This window comes from Peromyscus leucopus, chromosome 4 (assembly GCF_004664715.2).
Source record: "Peromyscus leucopus breed LL Stock chromosome 4, UCI_PerLeu_2.1, whole genome shotgun sequence".
Lineage (NCBI taxonomy): Eukaryota > Metazoa > Chordata > Mammalia > Rodentia > Cricetidae > Peromyscus > Peromyscus leucopus.
Genome location: NC_051066.1, coordinates 125,030,214 through 125,042,315, shown reverse-complemented (window position 1 = coordinate 125,042,315; position 12,102 = coordinate 125,030,214). Strand labels below are relative to the sequence as shown.

Here is a 12,102-nt window from a genome sequence, read left to right as displayed (position 1 = left end):
CTCACGCCACCTCAGGAGTAGACCATAGGTAGGCGTGACAGTTACCGGAAGCCTCACTTCCAGGTCAAAGCTGGAACATCTACCCACTACAAAGTGGGAACATTGAGACTAAGCTACTGTTTCTTAAGCTGTCATGCCAACCATGAGAAAATATTCTTGTCAGCAGCTATCAATGTCCATAAGGGTAGAATCTGTCATTTTCAGTTTCCAACACACACACACACACACCATGGCCTATCTCCGATCCTCTGCAGAAGGGTCACCCACTGTGATCCAGGTCCCTGAGATTAAAATAGAGAGGAATGCAGGTGGCGCTGCTTCCTAGAAGAATGTCTTCCTGCCTTCTGAGCACATGAATGAGGGACATGGAGAAATTGTAGAATGAATGAATGAACTACACACAAACATGAAAGGGTAGAAAAAATAATGAATGAAACATTGAAATAAAAAAATGAACTATTCACCAAATCTATTCAACACTCTGCACCTGCAGGTACGGTGATAATAATGACAATAAAGTCACCATTGCTTACCAGTGGCAATGGCATCCATGGCAAATAGACAATACAGAAAAACTTAAACACTGTTCAGAGATCCAGAATGTTCTGTGATAAGTTTAATTGTGTTGGTTCTAAATAGACCTTAAGCTACAGGAAGTCACCTTCAGAGGAAAAGGGACTTTGGCTGCAGGTACACAGAGACTCCTGCCCCCACTTAAGTCTGCACACAGGTACTGTTCAAGGTGATGAACTGAGTCTTCCATGCTAGAGACTCCAAAATATAAGTGCAGCGTACCTGAAAAAAAGTTAGAAAGCATAAATTAGAAAAATGCAATGCATTAAGGCTATCTAGATTGTAGGGACTCAATTTGCTCAAAACTAAGTTTAAAAAAAAAAAAGAAAAGGAAACTAAAACACATTGACATAGAGAAAGACTCATAAAGCTCAAAGCTCCACTATGAGAAATGACATAAGTTACAAAAATCTCCCCAACCTGAGCCTTCAGTCTCCTGAAAAAGCACCTGGCCAGGACTATCACCCATCTTGAGGCATTCTAGCCTCACAGCTTCCTTAACATGTATGGTGATAGACGAATGTATACGTCTTCCCAAGGGCCCTGGAAATCAGGCTAAATGAAGGTTGTTAGTTGAAAGGTGAGATGGTACCCTGATAGAGTCCCCCCGATGGGTAACCTGGACGTCCACAATGTCCAAGATCCCATGGATCACATGTCAGCTATACGACAAGCATGTCACCGAGAATCACCCTTAAGACCCTAAAAGGAAAGTCTGCGTGAGCAGACAAACTAAACAGTTCTCATCCCTCTGCCCTGCACCAAAAAATGAACAGTTGAAGACTGAAGACCAAAGGGAAATCATGATCTTCCTGGACCTTCAAAGGTCTCTGGAGGCATAGGGCTGGAACGGGATATGAGCAGAGGGCTGCCCCGGCACTGGGAGATGGGCTCTGCCTGCTTAAGATGGTCCCCTTCTGCACTCTTTCCCAAAAGATTGCCGATAGAAGGGGTTAATTTAATCTCAAACCTTTTTCTCTCCTTGGCCTTCCTGTAATGGGCAATTGTCAATGTCTTCATCATATTTCCCACAAATTGTACGGCCCATCTCCAGGTCTATTAAATATACAAATTTATTACTGCTCTGTCAAGAAGAAAGTGTAAAACGGTTAGAAAACATTTTGTTAGAATAAGTGAAAGAGAACTCCATATAAAAGCAAGCAGATAATGTGAGAGTTCAACAAACAGCAAAAAAAATAGCACACAGCACATACAATCTTGTTTCTCTGTTGTTTTATGGAGAGGGAGTTGTTTGTTGTAAGTTTTTTTTTCTTTGTTAGTGTCGTTTGGCTCTTTTAGACAAGGTTGATAGAGCCCAAGATGACATCCAACTTTCAACTTTACTGCCCCTCGGCTTCACAAGGCTAGGGTTGCAGGGTTGCAGGCATGCTCTTCCACGGCCTGCCTCTTTTTCATCTTTTGTTTTCTTCAAAATTTTCTTTTAATTCTACACAAGAGATATGTCCATTTACCTAGGGATATAGCTCGGTTGGAAAGTGTGTGCTTAGCATGTTCAAAGAAGAAAGTTGGTCCCCAGAGCTGCCAAATAGCTAAAAAGTACAACTGGGGCTAGCACTGAGTCTCCCCTCGGTCTTTTTCCACTGGTGAAAAATACCTAGCAGTCCTAGTGACGGGATGGGAGTATCCGGCATGCCACATAGCCACACAGTCAAGCTCACAGCAAGGACCCTGTACATGGTACAGCCACACACATGACACTATGACAATTATTAGGTTCACCTAAGCAGCATCAGAGGTACCTGCTGAGTGAATGATTCTTTGACCTAAAATAGAACCCTGGTGAGACAGCCTGCCATGAGCAGGCAGAGCAGAGAACACATCAGCCCCTTTAAGTTTCATCTTTCATGTAGGTGCTGACTATACAGAACACTCATCTTGCAAGTACTTAAATGAAGTGGTTATCAAGTATCCCAATAGTATTCTCAGTAACCTATCAAACCCCTATCCAGGGTATTTCCTTAAACAGAGGTGGCTACTCAGATTGCTTCTTTCTTTCCTCAGATCCTCTTGTTCTGTTTTTGCTGTTGTTTGATTGTTTATTTGATGGTGTTCCTGCCCATTTATATCATAAAAAGAAAAAAAAAACCTTCTAGGGTCCCTCCTTGGCACCACTCACTTTTCAGCCAGATCAGCACACACCACATCTGCTCCAACACTCACTCTGTGGTGATCAAGGCACCATGCTTTCTAAGATGGTCTGAAGCTTCCCGTCCAGTGGCAGTGTGGGCCACTACACTCAGTAATCCTTCAATGAAAAGCTTGGTGGTTCACCTGAGCAGCACCACTCAGTGGATTCCTAGTGCTCCCAGCTTGACATCCTTACTGCCATATCTGCTTCTGCACACCTGCGTCTCAGTATTTCCTTCTCCAAGACATGTCATAGAGCACAGTACATCCTGCCAGGAGACTCATGTCTCCTGAGTACACTTGGTTCATCCTCCTTCAAAGGCCTGTCTGTGACAACCTACGCTTCCCACTCGCCCAAAGAGCCATCACTTTCTTTCCTTCTTCAGCTCCCAGGACCCCTGTGTCACTGTACTTACCCCACCTGGACTACTATTTTACTCACGGATTTGGGGTCAGCTTACCTATGTTTTCACTCAGCATAGCAGTCTGCCTGCCTGAGCATCATCTCAGCTGTGATGTAGATGTTACCAGGTACCCAACATACATCCCCACCTTGCTGAGCAATGCCCAGCTCATCCAGCTTCCCAAGGGTACCTGTCACCCTGCCATACTTGCTGCCAACTGTCTACTGTGTTGGGGGGAGGGGGTATTGCTTCTCATTTCTGTGCCTGCGACTCTCATCACCTGTCTCTCTGCTGTCCTGGCTTCCCTCAGCCCTGATTCGATTCCCCTCATCCTGAACTCAGATTGGGACATTGATGCCTCCCTTCTCCTTTGCTTTTCAGAGGCTGCACTCACTTTAAAATAAGCCCCAAATTCTGAGTTTCTCTAGCACTATTTGTTATTTCTTTTTTTTTTTTTTTTTTTTTTTTTTTTTGGTTTTTCGAGACAGGGTTTCTCTGTGTAGCTTTGCGCCTTTTCCTGGAACTCACTTGGTAGTCCAGGCTGGCCTCGAACTCACAGAGATCCGCCTGGCTCTGCCTCCCGAGTGCTGGGATTAAAGGCGTGCGCCACCACCGCCCGGCGTTATTTCTTTTTTTAACATTTACCAAATGAAAGCCTTGGTTTCAACTTACTGCAAACCCAGAAGTCCCCCAGCCCTGCCAGGTATTGGAATGAATGCAGGCACCACACAGGAAGCAGGTTACTCACATGACACTGACTTCTCCGGACTCTCAGGAACTTGTAAGCAAAATCATCATCCTGGTTTTCATTGAAGTGGAACACGACATACTCCACAGAAATGGCAAAATATGCCTCATTCTTGTCGATGTCTATAAATTTGAAGCTGCAATCATGAATCCCCAACACAATGAGCCCCACAAGCAGAAACGCCTTCCACAACATGTCTGTTTTCCGTGTCAGCACTGGAAGCTGAGGATGCATGGGTGGAGAGGTGGCGCAGCTGCAGAGGGTGATGCCATCCCACACGGCCCTGCCCACCAGAGGGCCTGTGGTGTGAAAATCCTGATTTTGACTAGACCATCTAGCCAGTGTTATCTCTACTCCTCCGCCTTGTCCCTCCCTTCATCTGAGAGCAGAAGGCAGAAGAGGAGGTTACCTTTTCTATACCTTGGTGACATAAGCCACAGGCTCATGGGCATTCATGCAACATACCCTTTGCCTGCGCATTTCCAAGCCTGCCTCCCCCAGCCCCAGGATGCTCTGATAAGAACTGATGGGAAGTTTGCGATTATAAGTCCAACTGGCTTATCCTTACTGCTCTGAATTCCAGAACTGGCAGAGTCACAGAAACTCCCATGAGGTCTTAAATATTTGGAGTTAAGAATCAAGTGCCCATGATTTTGTAGCCTCAGAGGAGCCCAGTGGGAGGGGTCAGAGTCAGGACTGGGAAATCAACTTCTCTACCATCTCTGCAGTATAGGGGCCAGCTCATCACCTCTGCCTCCTTCCCTGAGATCTGCCCTGTGTGCACTTTGCAACCAGTACTAGGGAGAATCAGAATGGGAGGCAGTGGGTCTGTACAGATGGACACAAATGGCAGCCATGGGCCTAAAAGCTGGCTGGACTCAGAAAGAGGCACCTACTAATATATCCACACCCAGCTCTGCCACTTGGCCATGTGCCAGACTTCTCAGGAAATACTCTGCCTCACTTACGGAGAAACCGATGAGAGGTGAATAAGGCAAGGGGATGAGTAGGCTGCAAAGATATGAAGGTGGCTATCATGGGAAAGGATTTATGCTCAAATGGTCCTCCCTGCCATGGGAGACCAGGATATTTGAACTTCGATGATTCCAAAAAATGACCCAGAGCCGGCCAGTGGTGGTGTATGCTTTTAATCTGAGTACTCAGGAGGCAGAGGCAAGCAGATCTCTGTGAGTTCAAGGCCAGCCTTGTCTACAGAGTGAGTTCCAGGACAGGCTCTAAAATTACACTGAAAAAAAAACCTGTCTCGAAAAACCAAGAAAGAAAAGAAAAAAAAAAAAGAGACCCATAACTTAACCATTGCCTGGGGCAGAGTAGGAGCAGACCTACAGAAAGGGACAGGAAGGGCTGTGGACATGGTTGCAAACGCTTTCCTGTGGCTTCCAGGTGGGAGAAAATGATCTCACAAGATGGCCTGATGATGAATGCTGTCTTAGTTAAGTTTCTACTGCTGTGATAAAGCAACATGATAAAAATGGATTTGAAGAGGAAAGGGTTTTATTTCATCTTATAGCTTGTAATCCATCATCTAGAGAAGTCAGGGCAGGGACTCAAAGCAGGAACCTGGAGACAGGGACTCACACAGAGGCCATGGGTGAATGTTGCATACTGACTTGCTCCTCATGGCTTGCTCAGCCTTCTTATCCAACTCAGGACTGCCTCACAGGGATGGCACCACCCACGGTGGGCTGGGCCCTCCCACATCAATCATTAATCAAGAAACTGTCCTACAGACTTGCCTACAGACCATCTAATGGAAACATTTTCTCAGCTGAAGTTCCTCTTTCCAGATAACTCTAGCTTGTGCCAAATTGACAAAAACACACAACCAAGACTGATGATGATGGTAAGGGGGTCTAAAAATACAGACATCCTTCCCCCCAGTAGTACTTCAAAGCATTCCTGAACCCCTTGGCTTCCCCACCACAGTAGACGCAAGCTCCTATATCTTATTAAATCCCCCTTTCTAGTAGCAGTCTGATCATAACTTACTGTCATCGCTCTAACGTCTCCAGATCTGCACAGAAGCCCCTTATCATTGCAGCTTGTGATTTGACTGTTTTCTCCAAATCTGAATTTAGCTTGCCAAAGGTTAGCAACTGTCTTATCCCTCCTGAAGGATTAAATCCCTGGATTTCTTAACCATTTCTATCTACCTTTGTTTTCTGTTTTTCTTTTAGGTATTTTTGTTATAATCTGCTATCCTTACCCTGTAGTTTTTCCAGGTTCAAACAAGAATTAGAGAGGGAGCAATCTTGAGATAGAATCCAATGTAATCATCTGCTGTCTTGTCTGCTCTCTGGCTTGTACACTCCCGCATGTACAATATGTCTCTTGAAGTTCTGTAGCAGCAGCAGGATCCACTCATTTGTTACTTAAGAATGAATTGAGGGGCTTGGGAGATGGCTACAGTACTTGCCACACCAACATAAGAATCTGAATTCAAATCCTCAGAGGCCACGTGAATCCAGGTATGGTCATTTATATTAGCCATCCCTATGCTCCTATTGCAAGATGGGAAGAAGAGAAAGGACAGTCCCCTGCAGCTCACCAGCCGCTTAACCTGGCACACTCCAGTGAACAACAGAAGATTGCCCATTTCAAAAAATATTCGAAGTGAGAACCAACACCCAAGGTTGCCCTTGAACCCCTACACATGAGCCATGGAAACCACACATCATCACTTACACACACATACACACACACACACACACACACACACACACACACACACACACACACACATCATGTGCAAAGTTTGTTTTGTTTTCATAAAGAAATAAGAACAGGGAATGGAGAGATGGCTCAGTGATTGGGGGTATTTACTGCTCTTCCAAAAAACGGAGTTTGGTTCCCAGCACCTATGTCAGGAAACTCTGCAGGCACTTGTACTCATATAATACACCCACATACAGACACACACACGCACACACATGGACACACACACAGAGACACACATATACATAATTAAAATAATAAAAAACATAATCTTCTTAAAATTAAGAATGTTTCAATTATGTATTCTTAAAAATATCCTGTCCTACTTGGGTTCACTCTACTATCCTGTGTATCACTTGAGATATACCGCTAAATTTTCAAGTATTTCCTTTCTTAGTTTCTAGATAAATTTCACTGCCATCAGAGAACACAATCTATGTGACATCCATTCTCTGAAGTTCATGAAGATGTAAATTACGGGCCAGAACATGTTAAGTCTTGATAAATTATCCACAGGTTCAAAGGTCAGAGTTCATGTTCTGAACTTGGATGATGTTCTGTGTAACACGAAATCAAATTCGTTTAATAAATTCTCACATTTTGTGTATCCTTCATGATTTTTACTCTGTGGATCTGTCAGTTACTGAGGAAAGTACCTGAAACTCTTGCATTAGAATCATGTGTTTATTTCTAGCACTATCGGACAGCCTGTGGTATTCAGGAGGGCAAGACCTCCTATCCTGCCATTTACTCCTTCCCACCACCGCTGAGCCCGGGGCAGGTCCCACTGCAGAGTGGACACCACTGGGAGCCTGATTCCTGACTCAGAAGCAGTGGGGAGACAGATGACTACTCTCTGGAAAAGTGGTTAGTATTCCTTCTTTTTCTTTTCCTTCATCGATTGTAACATTGCTGTGGTGCCTAAGCTGGCCTCCAGCTTGTGGGTTTCCAAGACCCTCTCCTTCTGCTCCTGTATAGTACTGGACTGTAGGTGGGCACCACTAAGCCTGCCTTCTGCATTCCTTATGAATGCATAGGTAAGGGGCACAGAGAAATTAATGAATGAATGAATGAGTGAATGAGAACACAAATCAATCAGTAGGGTCTATATATGAGCTGTTTCACATAAACTGAGGAGTCTGATTTACTCAGACATTCATACCTGAGGCAAGGTAATAAAAAAAGACAACTGCAGCCAGGTGGTGGTGGCACATGCTTTTAATCCCAGCACTCGGGAGGCAGAGGCAGGTGAATCTCTATGAGTTCGAGTCCAGCTTGGTCTACAAAGCTAGTTCTGAGATAGCCAGGGCTACACCCACATACACTCTCTCTCTCTCTCTCTCTCTCTCTCTCTCTCTCTCTCTCTCTCTCTCTCTCACACACACACACACACACACACACACACACACACACACACGACAATTGCTTATCACTGAAGATGGTATCCATGGAAAATAAACAATACAGAAGACCCTAAGCATTGCTCAGGGGTTCAGAAGATGCTGTGGATATTGCTTCTAATTGCATTGTAGACCTTGGACTACAGATAGTCACACTCTCATGAAGGGATACTACTATATGTAGCCAGAGCCCCTCTCCCACTTAGTTGGCACACAGGTACTATTCAGGATGGAGAATCGAGAAAACCAAGGTCGGGCATCTACTTGGAAAACACAGTGCACCTGAAAAAATAATCACAATAAGTAAGTTAGAACATTATAATGCATTAAGATAATACAGCATGCCATAGGATCTCAAGATGCAATTAATTTTTTTTTCAAAAGTAAAGCTAAAACAGCCATTCTACAGGAGTGGGGACCATAAAGCTCAAATCTCCACTAGTACAATGGCCACAAATCACAAACCCCTTCTACCTAGGACAAAGGGGTCTTGAAAAAACACCTGCCTGGGGTCTTCACCCTGAGGCATCCTGTACTCACAGCTCTCATTCCACCCTGCAACATATGATGATGGATGAGCTCCTCTATCCCAAGGATCCTGAAAGAACCAAGGGACTACTTGAAAGAAGATCCCATCAGGCACTTCCCAGCTGAACAGCCACACAAACCACTCAAAATGCGTCTGCTGCAAGGACATTAGTTGGAAGGTGAAACCAAGCACTAATATAGTCGCCCAAATGGAATGCTATCCTCAAGGTCCCAGATCCCATGAATTACAGGCCATGCAGAACAATGATGTCATTCAGAATCACCCAGACTCTATCAGGAAGTCAGAGTACACAGATAAATTAAATAGTTCCTAACCCCAAGACATGAGCAAAGGAAGGCTGATGACCACAGGAGAAATTTTGTCTCTTCAAATCCTGATGGCTTCTAAAGGCACAAGTCCAAGACCATGAGGATAGCTCTGTCACAGATGGAAGCCATGTGAGCATCTGTAGCAGAGGGATTCCACGGGCGTGGGAGCCAGGCTCTGTCTGCTCAAGATGAGCCCTTCTGTGTGATTTCTGGTAGGTCAACCACACTCCAGTGCATGACCCCACACTCAGGAATAGATGAATAGCACAAGCTGGACTGAGTGAGTTAATAAAAATAGGACATAAAGTTGGGAAATAAAGGTGGATCTGAGCAGAGTTAGGGGAGAACTGAGGAGAGAATATGATCCAAATACATTGTATGAAATTCTCAAAGAATTAACACAAATAAATAAATAAGGGGAGAAGATAGCCCCTTCTGCTTCCAGTGAGAGCCCTGAGATACCCTCTCATTCTGCCTGGATTGCCCTACACCTTCCCTAAACCCTGTCTCGGGTTTTGCTTCATTATCTTTTCATTTCCAAAAGATCAGTTGTAAATTGAGGATGGTTTTATTTTCTAACCTTTTTCTCTCCTGAGCCTTGTAGCAATGGGCAATTATGGATGTTTTCATCATGTTTCTTACAAATTGTGCGGCCCATCTCCAAATCCATTAAAAATATCATTGTCCATGTCTGTAGAAAAGAAATTATGCAAATAGATCTTATTTTTTCATAACATAAATACAAAAAATCAAGTAAACAATAGTCCACTACCTAGAACATGCATGTGCTTATAAACAGGCATCTTTATGGCACATCCTGTCATTGTATGTCAATAGAAATGTGTCTATGAGAGCCACAAAACATACATCAGTCTTCTTCCAGTATTTCCTGCTAAACTCTGGCACTCTACAGGGGCATGGATGTGTAGGGTATGGTACATTTAGAGGATGACAATCAAATCCTACAGAACAGGCAACCTGCACAGGCTGCAGCCATACATGGCAATGTGACATCTCCCAAACATTTACTTGAGCAGCATGGGCCAGATGAAGAAATCAGATTAAGAAATGGGCTGGATTAAATTGCTAAGCAACTCTTTTAACTAGAACAGAAAGCAGACACAATTCCACCTTGGCTGGGGTAGGAGGAGCTTGAGGGGTGTATTGCCTTTCACATGAGTGCTGGCAGCACGCAAGTGCTCCTTTTAGAGACACAGACTGAAGTGAATGCGCAGACACTACCCAGTTTTGAAATCCTCTCAAGATGCTATGAGAAGTTATTGAGAATGACTGTCATACCCTTAAATGGAGATACATGGAAACTCAGAGAGCACCCAACAGGAACTCCTCCCAGAGAAGAGCATTCATCTCAGTGAACTAACATGGAAATTGCCCAAAAAGCTGACTAAACTGGGCACTTAGGAATCCACGCAGGTAAAGGTAATATCCACGCTTTCCCAGCACACACCAAATGCACAACACACCTCAACAAAACATACTATCAGTCTTTACCTACATCTATGCTTGACACATACTAAGAACATATTTGCTCCATCACATCACACCATGTTCAGTCCCATATGATGAGCTAAGCCTTCATCTCTGGGGCTGTGCAGCAGCTAGAGGAAGTAGAATGTTTGATACCAAGGACTCCTGGGGCACAGTGTCCAGGGCTAACAATAGCCCAAGACAGAGTCATTTGGGGAATAAGAAAAGCTGTCCTTGGTAAGGGAGGGTCTCCAGACCCATGGCTGTAGAGTATGCTGCAGACCCAGTACTCTCTCATCAGTCCCAGCCAATGCTCCCCCACCCCAGGTCTGTTCATGAAGGAATAATGCTCTGCACATGAACTCACCTTTTTCTGGGCTCTCCCAACTTCCAGCAACCTGTATATGTTCTCTTCTGGGTTATTGTCATTGAACTGAGCCACAGCAAACTCCACCGATGCCACAAAATAATCTAGATCCTTAGTAATGTCTACAAATCCTTTGTCAATGGTCCACATATGAGTGCCTAGCACAATCAGTCCTACAAGCAAGGACAGCTTCCACAACATGGCTGTCCTTTGTATCAGCCAAGGGACTGGGGACACAAGGGGGAAGGGATGGAACAGCCACAGTTGGTAACGCCCTTCTCAGCTCAGGATCCCACGTAGCCCTGCCCATCAGAGACCTGTGCTCCTGAATGCCTCCTTTTGTGCTTCTGTCTAAGCCCTTATCTCCACTCCTCTGCCGTGTTCCCTTCTCACCACCCCAAACAGAAGGCAGAGCCGAAGGAGACATTCCAAACCCTGTGGTGACACAAACCCTGAAGTGAGAAGCATCCACAGACATACCCTCTCTATGCACATCTCTGGGCTGTCCCTGCGCTTTGCCAGGGCAGGTCCCACTTGTACCGCAGTCTAGAGGCACCATGCCAGCCCTGTTTGTCCTTAAACAATGCTAAAAAGGATTCCCAGGGTTGGAGGAACTCCTGAGAAGTCTGGTGAACTCACTCCTGGGAAATGGAATCAATTGGTGCCAAGCCCGACCCATGACCTTGCCTACAACACACACACACACACACACACACACACACACACACACACACACACACACACAACCTACCAAGCTCAAGGCCAATAGTTTGGGGATGTCCATGAGATGACACCTTCCTTAGGGCTCTGATCCTCTTTGGCCAGCAGCTACATCTGGCTCCATTCTCCTGGTGTTCTGTGCTCATCATCAGTTCCCCTGGCTTCTAACCTGCTCTCATCTTCTCTGACATCTTTTCTGACCTTTGGGCTGTAATTACTGAACTGCTAAATTCTAATCACAGCTGATTTCAAATCACCTTTTACTTACCAACTTCTAACTCAAATCAACCATAGTCAGAGAACTTCTATTCTATCTTACCTTTCTTTGAAACATATTGAGATTTATTTTTGTTTCTATTGTTGACAATACAACCAATATTTCCTGTGCATTCAGAAGAGCACATTTTGTAAGCATAGTGTTAAATTTGTACATGTAAGTCTCTGCTCACTGGACTGTGCAACAATCATGGTTTCAGAGAATCTCTGACCTGGTGTCTAATTCTTGTGCCACATTTGAGATCAGTCACTCCTGAATTCACTAAGACACAGAAGAACACAGTAGAGTTATCACCTGCCACTAGACTATTTCATGCTTTTTTAATAATCTGGATACCATGGTATACATAGAAAAGGAAAACGCCTCCCTGCAACCCAGCCATC

General features: G+C 44.6%; 2 protein-coding genes across 5 annotated transcripts; both read right to left on the bottom strand.

The window, feature by feature from the left end:
- Positions 1-601: 601 nt before the first annotated feature.
- LOC114701676 (cystatin-12) lies at positions 602-4,175 on the bottom strand. 2 transcript variants are annotated; one of them, XM_037204406.1, is made up of 3 exons: positions 3,874-4,175; positions 1,544-1,629; positions 602-795 (listed from the first exon to the last, which is right to left on the bottom strand). In XM_037204406.1, exons 1-3 carry the CDS (start codon positions 4,105-4,107, stop codon positions 765-767), a joined length of 351 nt encoding a protein of 116 aa, XP_037060301.1. In that variant the 5' UTR covers positions 4,108-4,175; the 3' UTR covers positions 602-764. The 2 variants fall into 2 exon arrangements, with proteins under 2 accessions (XP_037060301.1, XP_028737654.2); XM_028881821.2 differs by having other exon boundaries at positions 1,544-1,657; positions 3,874-4,164.
- Positions 4,176-8,109: 3,934 nt separating this feature from the next.
- On the bottom strand, positions 8,110-11,018 carry LOC114701686 (cystatin-14). Of its 3 annotated transcripts, XM_037204405.1 has the most exons (4): positions 10,723-10,964; positions 9,448-9,558; positions 8,550-8,607; positions 8,202-8,291 (listed from the first exon to the last, which is right to left on the bottom strand). In XM_037204405.1, exons 1-4 carry the CDS (start codon positions 10,921-10,923, stop codon positions 8,230-8,232), a joined length of 432 nt encoding a protein of 143 aa, XP_037060300.1. In that variant the 5' UTR covers positions 10,924-10,964; the 3' UTR covers positions 8,202-8,229. The 3 variants fall into 3 exon arrangements, with proteins under 3 accessions (XP_028737662.1, XP_037060300.1, XP_037060299.1); XM_028881829.2 differs by lacking the exon at positions 8,550-8,607 and having other exon boundaries at positions 8,110-8,291; positions 10,723-11,018; XM_037204404.1 differs by lacking the exon at positions 8,202-8,291 and having other exon boundaries at positions 8,388-8,607.
- Positions 11,019-12,102: the final 1,084 nt, after the last annotated feature.